We start from the raw sequence: 23,804 nt of genomic DNA, 5'->3' as shown, positions 1-23,804 counted from the left end.
AGGAGACACTATCCAGATGTACACAAACACTGTCCTCTCTCCTGGAGACTTTATATTAGTTCTTTCTTATTTTGTTGTTCTCTTAATTTAATAAAAACACTCAGATTTAAATAATTTTGTTTATTCATTATGTATGGAAAAAGATAACAGGACCAGGACTAGCCAACCTTTTCTTGTATTTTCTCGTAAGGGCTTATAAAGTACATTGATCCATGGACTCTGCCCTTCAAATGTTCATGTGCGTTGTAATACATCTTGGCTAACACATTGATTTATCTGGATAGCACAGTGCAAAGTGCAAAATGTCTCAGTGTACCAAGAGTGTAATTCATCTGTGAATTTGCAACCAGAAATCGCTTTGCTGAATTCTGCACTGTGGTCAATGGGTTAAATAAGAATTCAGCCAAAACTCAGAACAAAAGAAATAACTAAATAAAAAGAGGGTAGGTCAGAACTGAAACAAGAATCACATTCCTTGGAGTCAAGGCTTTAGAATGAGTAGATGCAGGAGATAAGTCACACACACTACACAGCTGTTCCTATAACTGAAAGCCTGGTGATATAGAAAAATTTCTACAAGGATTCCCGTCTGTTGAAATAAGGCAACTGTCCTGAATGTTAAGGACTGACTATTCATCCTGCAGTAAATGGATCAATATCATGCCTTGCAGTGACATGATATTGTACCAAGACATAATAACTTGTGGTTACAATGTGAGGGCGCAACATAACACAGCATCGTGGGATGAAGATGCAAACCTCACACCTTCAATTCCTTACTGAGTTCTGGGCATTTGGAAAGCCGTTGAAAGTCACAAGGAAAACAGTCTGTCTGAGGCCCTGGCTACCCAGAATAGTCTATTTGGTATAAGCTAGGTGTGATTTTTGAGCTAATATATTTGTACTGGTATAACCTGTCTGTAAACACTCTTGTTCCAGTATAAGAAGGGCTTTTTTTCTTTTTGTTTGAATGTTGCTTGGGAAGGAGCTTAAGCTAGACTGAAAAAAGACACACATCTCAGAATAAGAATACTCATAGGGGGTTATGTAGTAAGACTATACTTGTATAACAGGAAATACTTTCCCATGCAGACAGGCTCTAAGGCCTTAATCCTGCAAACATTAATATATATGCTTAACTTTTCTAACATGCACAGTCCCATCAAAATCAATGTAAGTATAGTTTAGCACCTGCGTGGGTGTTTGTAGTTAAGATAAAAATCAAACTGTAGGGGAAGAGCCACCATAAGGGAGAGGAAAATAGAGGCATCATGGAAAGAATTCACAAAACTGCTGGTGATTAGGCAAGCCATAACTTGCTCATTTACCTTTTTGCAGTTGCACACAACATCAAGCAGTTTATGTTTTAGTTAAACATTATCTTTATTATTGAAAATATTTGTTTGCTTAGTTTGGTGCAACATTATATTAAAGAAAAGCAAAAATAGGAATGAAAGGTACCAGCATATTATCATCAATTGAACCAGAATACTGCCATCAATTGGCTCAAATGTGTGCTTTTGTGTGCTCTATAAAGCGAAATGGAAGCATAATTATCTGTCAGTCTCCAACATGAAAGGTTTTTTTTTAAATTTAGAAGTATTGAGTATGTAAAATTTTGTTTTCCCTGTTTTTGCTAGAGAACACCTTGGAGGACCCAGAGAAATGGTCTGGGAGATTTCTCAGACCTTTTGAAGACTTTGAATCTTTAACAAAAATATATTTTCTTGCAACTGTTTCTCATACACTTGAGCTAACCAGGAATTAGTAAAAAAAAATTTTAAACAATCCGAATAAAAATCATGTTGTCCATTTTCTGATGGTATTTCTGATGCCAAAATCCCTACCAGTTCTCTGTTTGTTCAGAGTCTTCCAGCAGGCAAAACCTGAAACTGTACTTCTTTCAGGCATTCTCTTGACATCATGAAAAAGAAAATAAAGGCCTTTTTCCTGTCATTAGATCTGAGTTGGAGGATGTGATCGCATGAGCAGGACCAAATGTCCCAGCCCCAGTTCTCTTTTGCCTTTGCATGTCACTGTTTGTTTGTAATTTAATTAAAACACACACACAGGAAAAGTGCCCCAAACCACTCCTCTGTTAACTGTAGCAGCAGGCGTAAGGAGATCAAGGACCTGGTGGTTCTGCCGGAGCCGGGCGTCTAGGATTAATCCTCGCCTGCCAGCTACACAGCGATCCTTCCCTGCGGATTCAGCCTGGAACCACCTGCGTCCTCGAAGCAAGCGAGGAACTACAACTCCCAGCAGGCGGCACGGCGGCCTCAGCCGTCCCCACACTGCGATTGGCTGGTTGGGCCTCTTCCCCCCACGTGACTCAGGCCGGCCGCCGGTGCTGTTGTCCCGGGCAGAAGCAGCCCGGGGTTCGCCGCAGGTGGCGGCTCCGCGCGGGACGGGCTCAGCCAGGGCTTATGGCAGCGGCGCAGGGGGTTCGCGGGTGTCTCCTGCGGGGGCCCCTGCGTGCCCGGCCGGGCAGGAGCTGCAGCTCCGGGGCTCCTGTGCGGCAGCAGCAGCAGCAAGCGCTGGTGGCTGCCCCCGCCCCGGCTCACGTGAGTGGGGGGCAGCAGCCTGGGGGGTTAATGGGAGCCCCGGGGGAGTCACGTGGGCGGGCAGGTGTCTGGCTCAGTAGAGAGGTTGTGGGGGGCAGCTGGGGAGGAGGGAGTTAAATAGGGGGACTGGGGACAGGGCCGTCTCCAAGTTTTTTGCCGCCCCAAGCAAACAAATTTCCTGCGCCCCCCCCCACCTCTTCACCGCCCCATTCCACCCCCTTCCCCCAAATCCATGGCTCTGCCTTCTCCCCCGAGTGCGGTGCATTTCCCCTCCTACCCCTCCCAGGCAAGCCTGGGAGAAGCGGAGCAGTGCCATGCTCAGGGGAGGAGGCAGAGGTGAACTGGGGGGAGCGGTTCCTCTGTGCCCCCCCCCCCTCGGTTACTTCCTGCGGCCCTCCCTGCATCCCCCACCACCACAGCTCACCTCCGCTCAGGGCTGGCTCCCGGCTTTTTGCACCCCAAGTGCTGCCCCATTGGAAAGTGCAGCCCCAAGCACGTGCTTGGAGCACTGGTGCCTAGAGCCGGCTCTGACTGGGGAGGGGGGCTGGTGGGGTGGGAGTTACCTAGGGAGAGGGGGCCAGAGGGTGACTGGGTTTGAGGATCAGGTGGGTGCCAGCCCCTGGGGATTATATGCATAGGGAATAATGGGGCAGTGGTTATTTACAGGGAGGGTGCCAAGGAAGAGGGTGATTTGACGGCTAGGGATTACCTACCTTTTGGGGGTGGCTGAGGGAGCAGGGCCGGCTCCAGACCCCAGCGCGGCAAGCACGCCTGTGGGGCGGCCCTTTCCCGGGGGGGCGGCAGGCTGGGCCGGCGGACCTGCCGCAGTCATGACTGCGGAGGGGGCACTCGTCCCGCGGCTCCAGTGGACCTCCCGCAGGCATGACTGCGGACGGTTCGCTGGTCCCGCGGCTTGGCTGGACCTCCCGCAGGCATGACTGCGGCAGCTCAAGCGGAGCCGCCGGACCTGCGAACCGTCCGCAGCTGCGGGAGGTCCAGCCAAGCCGCGCGACCAGCGGACCCTCAGCAGTCATGCCTGCGGGAGGTCCGCTGCTCCCGCGGCTCCGGGGCGCCTCCCGCGCATGACTGCTTGGGGCGGCCAAAAAGGTAGAGCCGCCCCTGTGAGGGAGAAATGGGAGATCATACTTTACAGAGCAATTAACACTGGCACAAGGCCACCTCTGGGGTGAAGGTGGGGGGTGTCAACAGCTGAGCAGAAAGGAGGTGAGGGCTTTTAAACAAGATACTGGCACAACCACTTGCTCTTAGCGAATGTGCCAGGAGACTTTGAACATCAGGATAGAGGAGGTAGCCTTGTGAAAATGCCTATCACGATGAGCTGCAGGGTGCTAAGTCTGTCTTTCTTGGAAAGCTGAGTCGCACAGTCAGCTACTTTGAGGGGGAAGTTATCTAGAAGAAAGAAAAAGATTGGGTGGATTGTAGATAATTTTTTATAAATCTGTTAAAGGTGCTCCTATTTTGCCTTTTCTGTCCCCTTAATACTGAAATGGGCAACTATTGTTTGAACACTGATCTTGGTTTTAGATAGCACCTTTTTTTCCCCCTTAAAAGATCCTAAAGTGCTTTACAGACATATTGTGTACAGAAATCCTTGCTCTCACCAGTGAAAGGTAACCACATCTGGACTGGAATGTGGCAGCTGGCTAATGGGGGACAACAGTGCCACATGACAGTTCACAACTGGAAAGAAAGGTGAAAACCATATCCCTCTAATCTTATCTATATTTTTAAAAAAATTGAGGAAATATCTAAGAATAATGTTCACTATTATCGTGTGAGTTTATTCAAAAGGCAGGTCCTTGTGTAAAGGGTGACTTTTTAAAACTGCTGTCCAAGTAATGTTTTATAACTGGAAGTAATGTCACACAGCTTAAGCTCCAGACTTAAGTGTTGTGTTTAGTAATGTACTACTACTTTAAATTTGGTTTCATTCAACCTTTTCTGATTTCTGCTTAAATATTCCTCTGAAGTAATTGCGACTATAATATCCTAGTATTGGAGCTGAAATTGACTGAAAGCAATAGTGAAACTGAATAGTTTTTCAGTTGTCCAAGATGAGAAAAAAACTGATAGTTAAATGGTGTATGTGGTGAAAAGTAAATTAGATTTTTTTAAAATTCTTTCAGTATTTATAATTTACCATGTTACTAGTAAGGAATTCTGTGCACTTTAAAATGTTCAACGTGGATGTGTTAACTTGAAGCAAAAATACCTCCTCTACCTCTATTACAGGCTGTTTTTTGTCTCAATTGTAATAATAATACTTCTCTCTTAATTACAGTAATATTATTCTTTTGTTTAGTAATAATGAAATTCCATCTCCTTTATCCATTTTGTAGTGAACAGGTCATTCAGCAACAATGTTTTTCTGTTCTGGGTATACTGTACACTACTCAAAAGCACATTATCTGTAAATGCCAGAAGTGGCCATCTTTGTTGAAAATGGTCATCTGATGATCAACTGGATGTAACCCAAGAGGTCATGTGGACTTCCTAGTAGGAAGGCTGTTTGTTTACTTTGCACAGCTGCCTTGAAACTGAATTTCCTCAGCAAAAACATTGTCCTAACTAGGCCGCTCTCAATTTAACTGTTAAATGCCTCAAAAAATTAATTCCACCTCCTCAGTGCCAAACTGGGGGTGGAAGGGCACAACAGAACATGCAGAGTGTAAGTGTCTGGCACACTTCGGCAAAAATAGGACTTGACATACAGAATAATCACAAGTTTTACATGATTTATTGATTACATTCTCTCACATGGCAGCCCCTTAACAAGCAAAAAATAGACTGGGACTAGGTTCTGGTGCTGGTTTCTGGAAGTCAGTAATATTTTTAAATTGACAGTGAATTTAATACTTTTTACAAGAAATCAAACTGACAGTAAACAACTTACATGTCAGTAAAATTGGCTCAATTTAGAAAAATGGTTGTTTACTATGTGAACCATCAAAAACCAGACTTTTTAAATTATGTGACCACAAGCAGAGCTTTAAGTCTAAAATTGCTGTCCTAGAGACTGAGCAATTTTAAAATTGCTCAGTCAGGAATACCTTGCTCTTTTAAATGCTGCTTTGTAGGTTTCAGAGCAGAATATTGTCAGTCACCTCTTTTTGCGAGAAGGGGAAAGTACTTGAGCTATCTGGTGGGTAGATCTGTGACTTTTATGTGTATGGTGGTGGCAGTTGTATTGTGGTCTAAAATGTCATCTGAGTCGCCCTGTGACTTAAGCAGCCAATCAATGTCAGTTATGCCATCTAAAATGGAGTTCTGTATCCCCCTTTCTTCTCTCTCCTTTCTGGGGGTCAAATGGCAAGTTCCAAGTTCCTTCCACAAAATAATCATTCAGATGGGTCACCAGAATCAGTTGCTGCTTGCTGTAAATTATGCAGATATTCTAAATATGATAACATTTGCCTCTTGGCATGCCCCTCGGTAGGGTTGGAATATGGGGCTCCTTTCTGCCATCCACCTAAATGAGGAAGGAGGTGTTATCCCCTGAATACTACCCACTTGTGACACTGAAATGAGATGTTACACACAATACATGTTGCAGATCTGGGTGTTCCTTTGCTTGTTGCGTGAGGAATGAAGACGAGTGTTTAGGGAAAGGCTGGAAGTGGGAGGGATGTGTTGGGTGAGGCTGTCGCATGCAGCAATGTGGCCTGCTGTATCTTAGACAGACCCACCATGGGGTTGCCTAAGTAGCTCAAATTAAGTGAGATTTGGGCTTACCTTTTAAAGATTGGGTGGCATTTTTTACTTACTTGCAGCCTGTGGGGTTTTGCACTTAATTTGGGGGCCATTTTTCTCTGGGCTTTTTTTTTGTTTTTCTTGGACCAAGCGCTGCTCCCGCATGCAGCATGATGGTGCAAGCCCTGCCCCTATGCTGCTCTGTAGCCTCGCTCCCTCTGGGTTTGGATGGCTCTTTTTAGACCAGTTGTGCTTGTTTCTTCACCCCCAGCAAAATTCTCTACAAATACCTTTTAGTGATTTGTCAAGACCAAACGCTTGATAGTTTTTTGTTAGCATCTCAGAGAAGTCTGTTAAATCTTTATAGTCTCTGGAAAGTAAAGTGAAGAATGTCCAAGGGCTTCAGCCCTGGGCGGCAGGGCTCAGGTTACAGGCTCCCTGTCTGGGGCTGATCCCCTTGAGCTTCAGCTTTGTGCCTCTTCCACCTGGGGGGTGGGGCTCGGGCTTTGCCCTCCCCCCCCCCCCCACCCCCAGGACGGCGGGGCTCAAGCAGGCCCAGGCTTCAGTCCCTGCTCCTGGGGTCATGTAGTAATTTTTGTTGTCATAAGGGGGTCATGGTGCAATGAAGTTTGAGAACCCTGCGCTAGGCCATTTTGTGATATTCTTAATGGGTGTTAATATTTCTGGTGACAACTTTTCAAATTTTTTGGTATTTGTGGAAAAATTACTCTAGAAAGCACAATCTGATTAACTCTGCGGGGAGGGATAGCTCAGTGGTTTGAGCATTGGCCTGCTAAACCCAGGGTTGTGAGTTCAATCCTTGAGGGGGCCGCTTAGGGATCTGGGCAAAAATCAGTACTTGGTCCTGCTAGTGAAGGCAGGGGGCTGGACTTGATGACCTTTCAAGGTCCCTTCCAGTTCTAGGAGATAGGTATATCTCCAATTATATATATTATTATTATATTATACACATCCAGAGGCTTGACACCCTGTCACAGAGAGTTACAGGAATAGCTGTTCAATATATTTTTTTTAAATATTCAGTATGATCTTCTAACTTCTAAACATCTAATATAAAGTGTCAGATTGACAGCCCAGGAGTCTGAAGTCCTTTATTCACAGATCAGGTAGCAGTACAGTTAGTAGCAGGCTTCCCCAGCTCCTCTCTATCTGTGTGCCTCAACTGACCTTTCAGGTGGGATGAAAATAGTTCAGAGTCCATAACCATTTAATCCTTGGTCTTCCTACTGAGGCTATTGATCTGTGCCAGTGAGTGCTAACTGAAGAGGTGTGTTTTTTGGTAATATAGACAACCGTCCCACTAGAAATTGGAAAGAGAACTACCAAGCTCATCTCGCATGTCTGTGAACAACCATTAGTTAGTGGGAACTTGCTGTCAGCACCAGCCTAGGCTGGATTTGACCTAGAAACCTAAGTAGTTAAGGATGGATCACTTGATGATTACCCGTTCTGTTTATTCCCTCTGAGGCACCTGGCAATAGCCACTGTCAGAAGACAGGATACTGGGCTAGATGGACATTTGGGTCTGACCCAGTATGGCCATTCTTATGACTCTTCCCATTATCAATCCCCTGAACTGTATCCGGGTATAAGGATATGACAACAAGCTAATGAATAGGAACTTCTAGTAGTCAGGATGAAAACATGATCTTGGTTATTTTACACAAGCCTGTCTGCTACACACCAAGCAAAGATTGTAAATTATTTCCAACAAGACTTTTAAAGGGACCATATCAACATGAGTCTGCCGATCCATATGACATGAGTTAGTGGTGAATCTCTCAGTTTGCATCACTTGGGCAGAGGGAGCAGGACACTTGGAGTCATTCTTTCACTGGGGAAAGCCCTGGGTAGTAAGCTTTCCTCTCTGACCACTTTAAAGTGAATGAAATCTTTTATAACCTTGTGTAACACCAGCTTTTGCATGCTTGTGGTGGAGCAGCTTCTAGCACTCAAGCAACATTACAATAACAAACTGTTTTATGCAACTGAAGAAAAATCCAATTAAGGAAGCAGATCTTGATTTCAACAAGTATGTTTAAATAGCTAAAAGATTTATAAAACTACAGTAAAACCTGCTTTAGCGACCACCTCTGAAGAGAGACCACCAATCACAAGTGAGTACTTGCAGAGGCCATGGAACTTTCCCTCCTATAATTTAAATGTGAAGAAACGGTGAAGAGCAACCACCTGTCATCTGCAACCAGTGACATTTTCTTACTCCCTTCAGAGCTGGGTGCCCAGCCAGCAGCCACTGCTCTCCAGCTGCCTTCAGAACTGGGCGGCCAGAGAACAGCAGCTGCTGGCCAGGCACCCAGCTCGGAAGGCAGTGCTGCCGTCGGCAGCAGAGAAGTAAGGGTGGCAATACCATACATTTGAAGAGAGACCACCTCGCAGAAGTGGATGCTTGTAAGAACTCCCATGAGTTGTTGCTTTTGGTAGGTTTTGCTGTACATTGGGACCATGTCCTTGAAGAGAGAGAGTGCCACTTTCACATTTATAATAGGCAAAGGTTGCTGGTTATCTGCTAATATGTGAAACAAAGGATGTAATACAACCACAAAGTTAGCTGAGGGATGAGCAAAGGTTAAAAGTCTATAAACTTGGCTGTGTGCTCTCTTACTTATACTTTGTCTACATTAGGGAATTTTTTTTACCAGAAATTACCACCAGAGCTAATGGTGGTTCTTTTATCTCTGGTAGGTGCAGGCCTGGTGAAGCACTCCCTAATGTCAACAAGGTTACACAGAATTGGCAGACACAGCGTGTGGTCTGTCTGCACTACCCCCTGGGAGTTAAAGGTAGATTTACTCTACTGCCTGCTCAACTGGAAGCCGCCTTAGTAGTTACGATGGATGAATCATGTATAGGGTCTGAGCTGAGAGCTTGGCTGTGTCTTGATGAGTGTCTGTAGTTATCAGCTTTACCTGCTGGTAAATGCAAACAGAGAGGGCCAGGGTCCTATATTGACACCCGATACTGTTCTGTTGTTCAAACTGAATCTGGCATCCTTTTTAGTGTAGTAAGCAAACTTCAGATAGAAGCAGGCCTAGATTTCCTTCTGCCTGCTGAAAATGGACGACCGAAAGCAGTACTGGTAACTCAAGGTATGTCCACACTGCAATAAAAGACCTATGACACAGTTGCAGCGGGCCTAGGTCGGCTAATTTGGGCACAGGCTGCGAGACTAAAAATTGCTGTGTAGACGCTTGGGTTGGAGCCCTGGCTCGGAGACCCACACCCCTTGCCAAGTTTCTGAGCCTGGGCTCAAGCCTGAGCCCTGAAATCTGGAGAGTGGGGTGAGTCTACAAGCCTGGGCTCCAGCCCGAGCCCAGATGTCAACACTGCAAATTTTAGCCCTTCGGCCTGAGCCCTGGGAGCCTGACTCGACTGACCTGGGATCTGAGGCTCAGTGTGGTGAGTTGTTGTTTTTTTTTTTTAATTGCACTGTAGATGTACCCAAACAGGGCTAATGGGCCACTTCATGTAAGCAGACACTTACGCTTCGTGCCTCTTTTCAGACCTTACCAGTCCACTGGCCAAGTCGTATTGAAAGTCCTCTGGACTTTTGCCATTTAATTACAAGATCTCTGCAGGTGGAGAGCTGAAGTAAATTGAACAATGGTCTCTGGGAAGATTATGCTCCTACAAAAGGATTATCTTTCTGTCTCCCCCCCCCCCTTTTTTTTTTTAAAGGACTGCATTGTTAGAACAGCTGCCAATGACTCAAAATGGCCTCAGCTATTAGATGTCACCTCTCTGCACCTCCCACTGTTCTGCTGGCTGGCTGGCTGCACCCTGTTCCATCCCACATGCCGTACTCTGCCTGGCTGATCTGTTCAGGGAGTGCATCTCCTACCTGTCTTCCACCCCCAGGAGTAGCACACAGAAAATCTCCAAAAAACTTCTTGGGGAAATAGACAGCTGTATCTAGAGTATGGGAAATATTGTAAATATCTCTAAAAATAGTGCTAGGGTTCCCTTGTTTAAACTATCGAGTGACTAACGCTGCTGGCTACAGCCAGGCACAAGGTGGATTTGATTTAAATCACTAGTCAGGAAGACTCGATTTAATCATGGTTTTCTACATAAAAGTGCATTCTTGTTGGTTGTTATAACCTTAATACATATTCCTCACAACTCAGAGATAGATGTAGGTTTCATTTTTAGAAGGTACACGCTTTACATTTTTAAACAGTGATTTATTTTGAAAACTTTTCAGATTAGTTTTACAGCTATATCAGAAAATGAATGATTGTTTGGTTATTTCATTTACCAAAGGTAATTGAAGCAGATATTTATGAAGTCGTTGAATTGGAGATAGTTCATCTCCCAATAAGTTAATCCAGGGGTCGGCAACCTATGGCACGCGTGCCAAAGACGGCATGCAAGCCGATTTTTAATGGCATGCTGCTGCTTGCCGGAGTACCGGCCGCAGGCCCCACTCAGCCTGCTGCCGGGCTAGGTGAAGAGAACCCCAGACCAGCGGTGAGCTGAGCGGGCCGGCGGCGTAAGATCAACATTTTAATTTAATGAAGCTTCTTAAACATTTTGAAAACCTTGTTTATTTTACAATACAACAATAGTTTAGTTATATAATATATAGACTTCTAGAGAGAGACCTTCTAAAAAACATTAAAATGTATTACCGGCACGCGAAACCTTAAAGTGAATAAATGATGACTTGGCACACCACTTCTGAAAGGTTGTCGACCCCTGGGTTAATCATTAATATTTGGAGGATTTTCTTGCCATGCTATATTAGGAGGAGAACATCACCAGACAGACGTTTAACATTGTTTTATTTAACTAAATCAACAATGTTAAGTATTCTGGATTTTTTTCTTCAACAGCAAACATATAATATTTTAACAAAACAAGCACATGTCCCTTGGTTCTCACATTTATCTCCAGACTTCTTCTCCTTTGTCCAGTTCTATTCCTCTCCCAACAATCTTTTATTCACTGAACTTTTTGAAACTTTCCACTTTTAGAGAGAGGTAAGAGATTGACTCTGTGTACACAAATTTGCAGAGGGACAGTAGAGTTGAGGTCTGTTATTTCTCAAATATTTCTATATATTTCTTTATTTTAAACATTTTTGCTGTTAACAAGCACATTACCTCTGGAGACACAAATCCACAATTCGAGAACTGCAAAACTAAGCATTTCTGATGGTATCTTCTAGACTGAGCACTGAGTCCCATTGGGTAGATAGAAAAATTAACCTAAATAATCTGTACAGAAGCCTGTGGAATCCCATAAGATTGGGTCCCTAATCCATGAACTATTGGAACTAATTTACAAAACTTTTCTTAAACATTGTGAATATATTGTCTCATACTATAGAATTAGAATTTATAATCCCTATTCCATGATGAGATATCTTTGAGCTATAATGTATCTTAATTAAAACTATCTTTAGATAGGTTTTTTCCTCAAAAAGCATTTTATCAAAAACAGTTAAAAAAATTTTAATCATTGATTTTGTTTTTTTAATTTTTTTTTAAATCCACCCTGGCCAGGCATAATATGGGCTGGCTGTAAATCCTTGCTTCACCAGTACACCTCTACACTTGACCCCCTGGCATCCAACCTGTGCGGGCAGAGCAGTTCTGGAGCACTTTCAGGAGCAACTTTGGATAGCTCTTCTGTATAGGTTCTTATACCATGCTCATCAACCCAGTATCTGAGCTGCTTCCAGTAGCGCATTGAGTGATGGGACTAACATCTGCCACGTGGCTTGTTCTCTCATCCTCTCCATATCCTCCACATAATGCAGCCCTAGAGTCCAGTTGCTCATTTAATGTCTGAGGTTTACAGTCAGATCTTTACATTTAACCTTTAACACCTTACCCGTTATAACCTAACAAGGATAGCTAGAATGACTGGAACTGGCCACTGTAGTCACAGGACTTAAAATATTCCTTTTTTCTTTAACTTGCTAACACAAAATCTGTCTCCTTAAATGATTTTGTGATGTTGTGTCTGAAGAGCATTAATGGAAACAAAATGCATTGCATTTCAAAGAACCATTTCCACTGCATCTCATACACCTCATCCCATTATTCTAACCTTATTTCATTCCATTTAGATCATAGAATATCAGGGTTGGAAGGGATCTCAGGAGGTCATCTAGTCCAACCCCCTGCTCAAAGCAGGACCAATCCCCAACTAAATCATCCCAGCCAGGGCTTTGTCAAGACAGGCCTTAAAAACCTCTAAGGAAGGAGATTCCACTACCTCCCTAGGTAACCCATTCCAGTGCTTCACCACCCTCCTAGTGAAAAAGATTTTCCTAATATCCAACCTAAACCTCCCCCACTGCAGTGACTGCTTAGTGTCAATCATAATTATTCAATTGGTCTCCATAAAATCTTAATATAATTCCATTAATATCAGTGGAGAAATGTGAGCATCCACCACCAGATAAAAGCATATAGGTATTTTTTAAAAACCTCAAACACTTGGTAATTCTATAGCTCCTCTCATTTGAGCCTCTGAAAATCCTTATAAAAATGATTCTAGTATTATCCCTGTTTTACAGGTGGGGAAGTGGCAGTACAGTGGGGTTAAATAACTTGCCCAGCCATCCCATAGGTTAGTGGCAGAGCTGAAAGTAGAGTGAGATGAAAAAACTACTTGAAAATGTATATCTTGTGGTTTCAGTGCATCCAAGACTTCAGCTTTGGGGTTCATCTGAGCGTGCTTGTTCAGACTTTAAAAGTGTAAAAAGCTTTTTAAGGCAGTTGTTTATCCAGACTTGCTAGTATACTGCAGCATGCTGCTTAGGAGTAGTTTCACATGGGAACTGGTTGGGGATTAGCCCAAAGGCAGGGAGCGAACTGGCTGCGGTCACCATGTCTTTCTTCAGAGTCTCAAACCTCAGGCTCAGCTCTCCATGTTAATAGCAGACCATGGATCTCAGTTCCTTTGTGTCAAATTGTGGTTTCGCTTTCAAATTTTTTCACAGTAGCTATTTCTTTATCCAGAGGCTTCAATGATATGATAGACCATGGGATAGGAGGTGGAGGAGGGAGAAGTGGAGAGTGGCCACAGGGAATATGGGTGGGAAGCTGATTTATATAGTTTTACTCCCACCAGGGGCGGCTCTAGACATTTTGCCGCCCAAGCACGGCGTCATGCCGCCGAGCGGGGGGGGGGGGCGCTCTGCCGCTCGCCGGTCCCACGGCTCTGGTGGACCTCCTGCAGGCTCCTGCCGCCCTCCCGGCAACCAGCAGAGTGCCCCCCACGGCATGCCACCCCAAGCACACGCTTGGCATGCTGGGGCCTGGAGCCGCCCCTGACTCCCACTCAGAGGTGTGTTTAAATTTGGCAGAATTTACAAGCTTGATAGGCACCATTAATAGATTTATTCAAAAATGGAGAGATTTAGAAATGAAATTAATGAGGATATTGCGTTATTGTGAAGTGAAGAGGGAATCCCACAGACTTCTGAGGCCTGTACAACACAACATGCTCTCATTTACACTGGTGCATATCTGGAATAACTCCATTGATTTTAGCGGTGTCCAGCTTTACGCTGGTATAGTATTTTAGAATCCAGCCATATAATCTAGATGACGGAAAGCATGCTTGCATTTCTGAGGCATACCGGTGTAGTTTGAGCCTCTGAGAGAAAGCATTCTAATCTTCCACACAACGTATGTTGAACCTCCAGGCATGAGCAGAAGCAAAGTTTGTCAAATAGCTCTTTCTTAATTAGTTTGCTCTGGGACCAATCTATTCTATCTCTTTAATGTGTTAATTTAGATGTTGGCACTCTCTCTGCTTTTAAAATAAATATTTCTGGAGGGGTTTTCTGAAGTCTTAATCCCCATCCACAAACAAGTCTGGGTTTGTTCCCCAAGTAGCTAAGAGATAGGAGTAACCCACTCAGAGGCTCAGTGGTTGCAATTTCCTTACTTGGAAATAGATAAAAGACAAACTTTCCTTTAACTCTCTCTAACACCCCTCATTCTTTATTCTTAGGGACATTTTGCTGGACCATGGGTCTGTAGTTGATCTCCAGAGTGGAATCCTTGTCCCCTGCAGTAAAGATGGTCAGGTTATAAGCAGGGGGTTATTACACTGAGTAGGAAGCCAGCAGCTGCTGACACTTGGAAGCAGCTGACAGCATGATTTCCTACCAGCACCCCTCTGTGAAAGGGATGAGATGCAGAATTATTTATAACTAAGATGTTTTTCATCAAGCATCAGCTTCTCTTAATGGCCTAGTAAGCAAAGCGGTGGCCCTGGGGCTGCTGCTAAACTTTAACCCTAGTGCACTAAACATTGCATAGGGTTGCTAGTTTTGGTTGGACGTATTCCTGGGGGTTTCATCACCTGATATAATCTTTAATTAAAGATTAATCTTTAATTCCTGAAGGCTCCAGGCAATCCTAGGGGTTTGGCACCCTACTCGGGTGTTCTTTCTTCTTCTTTTTTTCCCCTTTCCACCTTTGTTAGCTGCTGCTTGATACGGTTTGTGTCTTGAGCAGCACTTGTTTGATGAAACTTAGAGTGGCCTATCCCACCCAGGCCGGGGAGTCTCTTCTTAGCTCTGCCCACGTTCGACCTCTGTTGTACAGTTCTCTGACCCCCTGCCCTTCCTGGTGTTTTACTTCCTTTAATTACACATGCATAGAGCCCTGCAAATCTGCAGATGTCCGCGGACCATTTTTGCAGCTCAGAGATAGGATGCAGATACAAATTTTGTATCCGCACACATGCAGGAACATAAAGCAGGGGTTTCAGATAGTGTTACAACCTGGAGTAACTAGTCCCAAATGTGTTATGCTTCTAGCACTTTTAGGCACACACAAAGAGAAGAGAACAGCATTGTGTTAGTTACAGCCTTGTCTAAAACACTGTCATGTTACTATTAGGGGTTTTAGCACTGTCTCCCTGACTAGTTACACAGGCCTTTCAGCTGGGAATTATGTTAGCCAAGCCATGTCCACAGGACAAGGCTTCTAACACAATTCAAACTGGAAAACCATACTAGTTGGCTGTTGCCAACAGATTTAAAAGACCGTTCAAAGTGGCCCAATTTGTTCTTATGTTGGACAGGGCCTTTTGCCTCATACTTGAACTTTCACAGGCAGAAGGCTAGCGATGTACTGTCAGTTCTAACTTTTAGTTCTTCTGCTAGGCAGCAAAATGCCTGGAAGGATCATGCCCAGGTTGATCAATTTGAGGACCACAATGAGGGCATCTGGATGACTATTTTGGGTGTATATCTTTCCCTCTGTCTTTACAGATTTCAAGAATCAAACTGTCCATGCAAAATATTTTGCAGAGCAGGCCTACAGCAACTGCTACACAAAATGGCTAATTTTATATGGTTCCTCCCCCTTTATCTTAAATATGCAGCAGAAGATGAGAGTCGGGGAACTCCTTAGCTGTTCCACTGAGACTCACTTTGGTCTTGGTCAAACTTGGCTTCTGTGTGCCTCTGTTTTCCCCTTCTGTAAAATGTGGATGATAATTTCCCTGTGAAGTTTAGACTCAGTTAACGTTTATACGGCGTGTTGAAGGCGAAAACAGCTACCATTTGTTTTATTGCTTTTTCTCCTCAGGAATTGCCAAGCACAAGAAGAAAAGGTTTCCTAACTGAACATGCTGCCCCTTTCTCTGCTTTCCTGACTGACAGCTTTGGCCGTCGGCACAACTACCTGCGGATCTCCCTGACTGAGAAATGTAACCTCAGATGTAAGTCTGTCTGTTTCTTCCCCCTCCATGTCCCAGTGAGGTTCATGTACGGCACAGGATATGGAGGTCCACCTGTAGGAACTAGAGCTGGGCAAAAAATTTCAATTAAAACTCTCTTTGGGTGAAAAAATACAGATTTGGTGACACCAATACTTTTGCCTCCCTCCAGACATAAGTGGCAAATTTGATTTACAGACCTGTCAAGTAGGTGTAAAGTTGTTTTTGGGATTAAGCCAGCAGCTTTGTCTCTGGGCTTGTTTGTTCATGCTACCTGTACTTCTGAAAGGCAAAACAATTGGCAATTATAGGCAATTGCTATGCAAAGTGCAGCCAAGTGCAGCGTTGGTTCCTTGCCAGCAGCTGATCCGACTCTTTGCTAATCCTTCCATTTGCCCATGTATTTCTTGATTGCTTATTCAGGTCAGTACTGTATGCCAGAGGAGGGAGTTCAACTGACCCCTAAATCAGAGCTGCTCACTACCCAGGAGATAATCACCCTTGCCAGGCTCTTTGTGAAGGAAGGTGTGGACAAGATCCGATTGACTGGTGGAGAACCCCTCATCCGACCTGACGTGGTTGATATTGTGGGTAAGTTTCTGGTCTGGTTTTATCCTCCTTTAGCAGTGCCACAAATCATGCAGCACAAAGATGTCTCGGCCTAATCAAATTGAGCAGCATGGCATACGGGCTATATTCGGAGGGAATGTTCCCTACCATGATCTGAGAACCCTATTTGTGCCTGTCTGACAAATGGGAGCTGTATGCCTTCAGTGGCAGGTTGAGACACTGTCTCTGCTAGTTCTTCAGTGCATTTCCTCTTTCTGACCAGTGTTGTATCCGTCTTGCCTTGATTCAGCTCGAACCAGCTGCACTTTATCCAGGAGCTGATATTTTTTTTCTTTTTTCCCCAAAGACATTCTGACATCTTGTTAGTAACAGTGGGTGCATCACTTGAGAATGAGATATGTAGTTGAGTGCAATGGGCACACCGTTGTCAGACCCCCTGGGCTCAGCAAACTAAATCCCAGTGGGCTTGTGTAGATATTGACAATAACAGAGGGAATAGTATGGATCCCCATGGGACTCTGCAGATAAGTGACTTTGGAGGCGGGCGGGGCAGTTACCTATTGCCACTCAGTCTGCTGGAGAGGAATGAATGGAATCACTGTAGGCTTGGGCCACCTACTCCTGCTACATTATGTAGCTGGGTTAGTAAGTGTGTCAACGGCAGCCAAAAGGTCAAGCAGTGTGAACACGGAAGTCTTGTCTCCATAGCCATAATGTCATTTAGTGCCAATGGAACTGTCTCTGTGCTGAGCCCTGATTGTGAGGCATCCAGGATGTTGGCCGATGTCATGTGTGGTTGTTTGAGCTTGGTGGTTAGTGTTCCTTCAGTTATTTTGTCTAGGAAGGGGAGTCTCTAGACCGGATGGTTGTAGGAGAGATCTTCAGGGTCCAGGGATGGCTTCTTGAGGATAGGGCAAACGATTGCATTTTTCAAAGAGTTTTGTAGGTGTGCTTGTCTGAAGGAGACATTGATTATTTCCATTGAGTGGGCATAGTTGTTCTTCGCTGGCTTTTATCAGCCAGGCAGGGCATGGATCCATTTCATGAGTTGTGGCTCTAACATTTTGTGGGGCTTCTTAAGTTTGTTCTGTGTGATGGGGCCAAACTGTGTCAGGGTGGGTAATAGAGCCTGGTTTGAGTGGCGTTTCATTTGTCCCTGTGCGCTCCATACATTTTCAATTTATCTTATCAGCAAAATATGATGACTCCTCTTCCCTGTGGTGGATGCTTGTGTCAGATATTTGGGCTATGCAGTCTGGATTGATTAGCTAGTTCATTATGCAAAATAGCTGTGCTGGCCTTGGTAGTAGAGGGGTAGAAGGCTCATTTTGCATCCATTACTGCTGTGGCGTAATCCTGTAAGAGTTGTCTGTGCTGCTGGAGGATGGATTCAGAATGTGGTTTGCACTCAGGCTTTCTGCCTGTGCACTTCGCCTGCTGTAGCTGGTCTGTGAACCTGAGTGATCATTTTGGTTCATGTCAGGGGCAGGTTGTGGCCATTGTGTTAATGGTACTGGATATTCCGTGATTGTACTGTTGGACTAACTCATTGGAGCCTTGGACATTGTATTTGTGTGGCTTGTTATCCTAGGGTGAATTGAAAACCTAGAGAATTCAGGGGTCTACACATATGCACTTTTTTTCTTCTTTTAGGTTGTCCTGTAACTTACTGTGCATGTGTCTGGTACCTAAAGACACGGTCCCCAAAATAAAGGGCTTGTAATTGACAATGGAGGAAATTTTCACTGAGGCAAGACAGGTGCACTGCTGTGTTTTCTGCAGACTTCCAAGGGACGTGCCAGAGGCACCATTACTGCAGCAGTTTGAGAACAGAGTTGTGGATGGGGAAGTGACTAGTCCTACAGATGAAGGCGAATAGACTTTTCAGGTCTTCATTGTTCACAACTTGGATATACTCAGTTTTGTGACTTAGCACTTCTGGGCAGAGGCTGCTCAAGATAATCTGCCGCCCAAGGCAAAACTTTAGTATGTTGCCCCTGGTCCAGAGAGCCTGCACTGCGGGACTGAAGAGGTGGCAGCTGGGGCACTTTCCATCAGAGCTGGAGGATCCTTTTCTCCTGGGACTTGCAGTGTGGGGAGGCAGCAAGGGGTTGGGGGAACTCTGGTTTGGGAGGTGGGGGAGCTGGGGAGTGGGCAGTGGGTTAGGTGTATGGGAGGAGGCTTTGGAGTAATGGGTGTCTGGGAAAGGCAGGGGGATTATGTCGGTGGTGGGTAGGGACTGAGTGCCTGCAGGAGGCAGGGGTACCCCAGTTCACTCTCAACCCTTTCTCCACTGTGCACCCCCTAGCTAGGAGCAGGTACCACTCCCCCCCTCCCACCTCCCCCCAACGTTCACCTGCCTAGTCCAATGAGATGGGAGACTCCTCCCTGCTGCTGCTTCCCACCATCAGATTTGGCACTCATGTAGTGCACATGCGAACGGGCCTCTCCAAACAGGGCCCAGCAGCTTGCCTGACCGAGTAGACTACATCAATGTAGTTTGCACCAGCAGGGTCTCTCCAGGGCAGTTAGAGCGCTCTGCAATTCACACCAGTTCTCCCAGAAATCTGCCACTGATTGACCTATAACTAGAGCGGCCTCTGCTTCTGGGGTGGAGTCTCTTTACTAGTAAAATGAGTGCTGATTGTGTGGGGAGTAAAAAAACAAGCAACAAGTCTGGTTTTGTTTCTGATAGCTTAATATGTCTGGCTAGGATGTTCTTTCTTGGCAATGCATCACTTAGCGGAGTTTCAGTTTTCAGCTGAGTCTTGTTTGCACTCCCTAGCCTTTGAGTGGAAGGCAGGATTCCGTGAAGGAAACATTTTGTTGAAGGGGAAGGTGAGAGGGGGAGTCTTTGTGATCAATTGGCATAAAAATATGGCTGAAGACAGGAAGAAGTTCAGTAGTTCTGCTTTGATGTAACTCTTAATAAAATTCTCTGAGTACTAGAGAATTCCTGTATTCAGTATTTTGCTGATTTTTTTGAAGAGGGAGCTGCAGGTACTTTGCTAAATGGATTAAGCAATTGGCTAGTTTTACTCTAGCTTAACAAGCCAAATAAATGTGTGTGATAGAGGAAAAAAATATGTATTTGGGCTATAAAATCTTTATTGCCATGAATCTGAGATGGCTGTGTTTAACTCGCAAGTGAGTTCTGCATGTTTTCTGAAACAAGTGGAAATAAAAATTTAATAGCAACCCTGGCATTATCACATATTTTGTTAATGCCTCATGTTTAGTCTACCTACTTCTTATTTTATTTGTTTCTTTGGCTTTTTTAATAGCCTTTTCCTCTTTGAAATACCTTGATATTTGTAGAAATAATGCAACTAATCTGGGCAGGTCTTAGTGACATTTACAAGGATGTTTGTATTAATAGTTTGAAATGTATTAGTACATCATAGTTTGACAAGTATATATGTTTGGGTGTTTTCATGACCACACGTGATATAAACTTTATCACTACAGCCATCTCTGGGATGCAAATACTGCCGGCGTTCTACCTCAGCAATACGAAATTATGGGTACATAAACTTTCCCCACTGTACATTTATTTGGAAATGTTACTGTTTGCTGCTGCTTATAAATGATATGCACCTTAGTACCAGGCTGCATTTTCCTGTATGGAGCATTGTGTGCTGTGACACTGTTTGAAAACAGTTTAACTGTTCAGTGGTGCTGTAAAATAACTCATCTTTTTTAAGTCGTTGGACACATAACATGGGAAAGCCTTGCATTCAGTTAATCAATAAACTCCTAATCTGTAGTCTTGTTGTTAATTGCAATAAATAAGTAAATGTTTCACAAATTACTGAAGCACTATTCACTTAACTCCAGTATGATTAGAAATTGAAACCCAGTAATAATCTGAATGTAATAGAACACAACTGTGTAAAACCACCAGTGACCAGTGTTAGATAAATGTCTGTCTTTAAGGGAGTTTAAATTCCAATTATTGCCCTTTTAACTGAAGCATAAATCATATCCTGCAGACATAAATTTGGAATGAGTATCTTAAAGTGGTCTTTGCAAGATGGTCATTTATAATATACCTTTACCTGTTAGACATGGTTCACATTTCTGAATTTTGCTATTTTGCTATTTAATAATCTGTGTTTAATCATTGATGATGTTCTTCGTTCATACTGGACAATGAAACCAGTTTGGTCCATTTCATTTCCTCTCGTTAGTTAATTCACTTTTTGGGTTTCATGTGTTAGTGCAGTGCTGTTTTGTTTCCATCATTGCAGGGAAATATTTACATTATTTCTTAACTGAACCTATGAAAACATTCCTAATTATTTTGGATTTTTAAACCCTTTTTGTGTCTCAGTCTACTTTAAGGCACCTTGCAAGTCCTAGACATGACTCACCTCCCTGAGATGCTTTCCTGAAGCAGCATGCAGTGCTTAGGGTGTTTTGGCAATATTGGTGCTCTGAATTTAACTTAGTTTTCACTGAATAAATGTTCTCTCTATATAAAGTGTAATATATCTGCTAATGATAAAACTCCTGAAGTCTGTAAGAGAGAGAGGAATAATCAGTACCACGTTCTGCTAAGACGCTGGGTCTGCACTTTTTTTTTTTCTTTTTTTCCCCACTGCAATAATATGGCTTGAAGCCAGTGTGGGAAACTAGGTTCTTTAATTTCTTATTTATCTACAGACCTGCTGCAACTCCTCAGATTATTTAGAAACTCACATACACCATGAGTCAGCAACTACAGCTTACTGCAGGTTGTGTCGGGTCCTTTTGCCTGCTCTGAGCACAAGTTCCTGATGTGACTAGTAAATGGGGTATAGATAAGGCTTTACCAGTTTCACAGCTGTGTAAGTGTCATGGTCTGTGAAATAAGCCTTTCTCCGTGAAATCTGATTTTCCCCTTGCTGCTAGGAGTGCCCCAGTCAAGGGTGTATGTGTGTGTGTAAGGGAGGCTCCTAGCTGCAAGTCCCAGCCAGGCTGGGGAGGGACAGGACTTGTATCACATACAGTGTTTTTTACTGGCTGACCGTTGAGTGGTCTCTGGCCTAGTCTACATTGTGGGTGGGGGATCGATCTAAATTACGCAACTTCAGCTACATGAATAACGTTGCTGAAGTCAACGTACTTAGATCTACTCACCACGGTGTCTTCACTGCCGTGAGTCGACGGCTGACGCTCTCCCATCGACTCTGCCCGCGCCTCTTGCTCCGGTGGAGTACTGGAGTCAATGGGAGAGCGCTTGGCGGTTGATTTATTGCATTTAGACTAGACGCGATAAATGGACCCCCGCTGGATCGATCGCTGCCTGTCAATCCTGCAGGTTATGTAGACAAGCCCTCTGTCAGTATGTCTACACTTAAAATGCTGTAGCACTTCAGTGTAGACCCTGCCTATGCCAAGGGGAGGGATTCTCCCACCAGTGTAGGTAGGTAGGTAATCCCCTCCCCAAGAGGCAGTAGCTCTCTTCCTAGCTCTGTCTCCACTGGGGTTAGGATGGCATAATTACTTCTCTCCAGGATGTGGATTTTTCACACCACTGAGCGATGTAAAATCCTAGCGTAGACCAGACCTGCGAAATTAGCTTGTGGGAGAAGGGAGTGGTGTCTCAGCTCTGTTCCCAGTGGACAGACATCCATAACACTAAAACTTCCTTTAGTCAGTGTGACATCCCAGGGTCCCCTAGAGCAGGAGTTGGTGCAGTGTGGGATATTGGGTGTTTATCAAAACCCAGAACAGGAGGGAACTTGCCTAAGAGGGCCTGTGCTTGAAGCTCTGCTGGCTAATAGCAGGATCCCTGCAATAAGACTTGTCCAAAAAACAAACAAATTTTGAGTCATCAAACAATTATACTCCTGTTAAGCAATGATTTTTATGGGTCTCATTGAAAACAGAACCTTTGTCTCTTCTTCCCTTTATTTATATAAAACAAATTGAATAGCAACCCTGGCATTATCGCGTTTTGTTAATGCCTCATGTTTAGTCTGCTCCTTGTTTTGCTTGTTTGTCTTTGGCTTTTTTAATAGCCGTTTCCTCTTTGAAATACCTTGATATTTCTAGAAATAATGCAATTAGTCTGGGCAGGTCTTAGTGACATTTACAAGGCTGTTTATATTACTACTTTGAACTGTATTAGTACATTTATATATATGCGTGTGTACACCCTCTCCTCTTCCCACTTCCCTTTGCTGACTGCAGCCACAATTAAATTCAGGGCCACCCAGAGGATTCAGGGGGCCTGGGGCAAAGCGGGGGAGCTGCGGCACTTGTACTCACCCAGCAGCAGTTCGGGTCTTCGGCGGCATTTCGGCAGCGGGGGGCCCTTCAGGCGCGCCGCGTCTTCGGCAGCACTGAAGGGTCCCCCGCTGCCAAAATGCCGCCGAAGACCCGGAACGACTGAAGGGCCCCCCGCTGCCAAAATGCCGCTGAAGACCTGGACCGCCACCGGGCCAGAGCTCTCGGGGCTCCCGAGGAGCTTGGGGCCTGGGGCAGATTGCCCCACTTGCCCCCCCTCTGGGCAGCCCTGATTAAATTTAGCAGGCATGCACTTTGATCTGGTTGTTGCTGTCCTGGAGCGTGCTGGTATGCAAACATGCAAGGTACTCCAAAGGACTGTTCTGGATTCCAATTTGTTAGAAACACCTTTTAAAATACTGTTGAGGGGCGAGAAGGGAGGGATTTTTCTTTAAGCTGCTAAGAGGTTTGTGCAGCTTTTTTACTAATATTTCCCCCCGAGGATCTCCAAGCTGATGCTGAGAACTGTAAGGGGTTACGGTCGGAGTATTTGCGAAATAAAGAATTGCCTTATTTACACAGCCCCATAAGAGTGCCCTGGCACTTTACAGACAAATAAATGTATTGTTCAGTGCATCTGAATGTTTTCCAAACAAGTTAGTCCTGCAAAACTAAATCAACTGTGTCTCAGTTGCATTATCTTTTAATACTGGTGATCTTCCCATCCAGTGGCTGAAAAACCAACTATGACCTTTGCTTTGAGATAGAAAGAACTTTGAGTGGTTCTTTGTTTTGTTATTAGATATTAGATGAGTTTTGCTAGGAAATAGCACCTTTTGACTTATCAATAGGAGGGTAGGGAGCCATTGAAAGAGAATATGCCATTTTCAGAGAGAATATTCTGACCATGAAGGGGCAACAAATGTAAAAGTGGTGGTCTTAATTTATTTACTGCTAAATGCTGCACTTCCCCCTCAGACTACTGAGTTAGGTAGTCTGATCTTCTTTCCCATT

At 44.4% G+C, this 23,804-nt stretch overlaps 1 protein-coding gene across 3 annotated transcripts in view; it reads left to right on the top strand.

The window, feature by feature from the left end:
• Positions 1-2,298: 2,298 nt before the first annotated feature.
• MOCS1 (molybdenum cofactor synthesis 1) overlaps positions 2,299-23,804 on the top strand; it is a 50,179-nt gene continuing 28,673 nt past the window's right edge. Inside the window, exons 1-3 of one of the 3 annotated variants that reach the window (XM_045010172.1) lie at positions 2,299-2,564; positions 15,878-16,010; positions 16,431-16,598. In XM_045010172.1, the coding sequence (XP_044866107.1) occupies positions 2,427-2,564; positions 15,878-16,010; positions 16,431-16,598 (439 nt within the window). In that variant the 5' untranslated portion in view covers positions 2,299-2,426. Of the gene's footprint in view, positions 2,565-9,005; positions 9,098-15,877; positions 16,011-16,430; positions 16,599-23,804 lie in introns of those variants that run through there. The other 2 variants (XM_045010174.1, XM_045010173.1) reach the window with 2 other exon arrangements.

This window comes from Mauremys mutica, chromosome 3 (assembly GCF_020497125.1).
Source record: "Mauremys mutica isolate MM-2020 ecotype Southern chromosome 3, ASM2049712v1, whole genome shotgun sequence".
In the NCBI taxonomy this organism is placed as follows: Eukaryota; Metazoa; Chordata; order Testudines; family Geoemydidae; genus Mauremys; species Mauremys mutica.
This window is presented reverse-complemented; position numbering and strand designations above follow the sequence as displayed.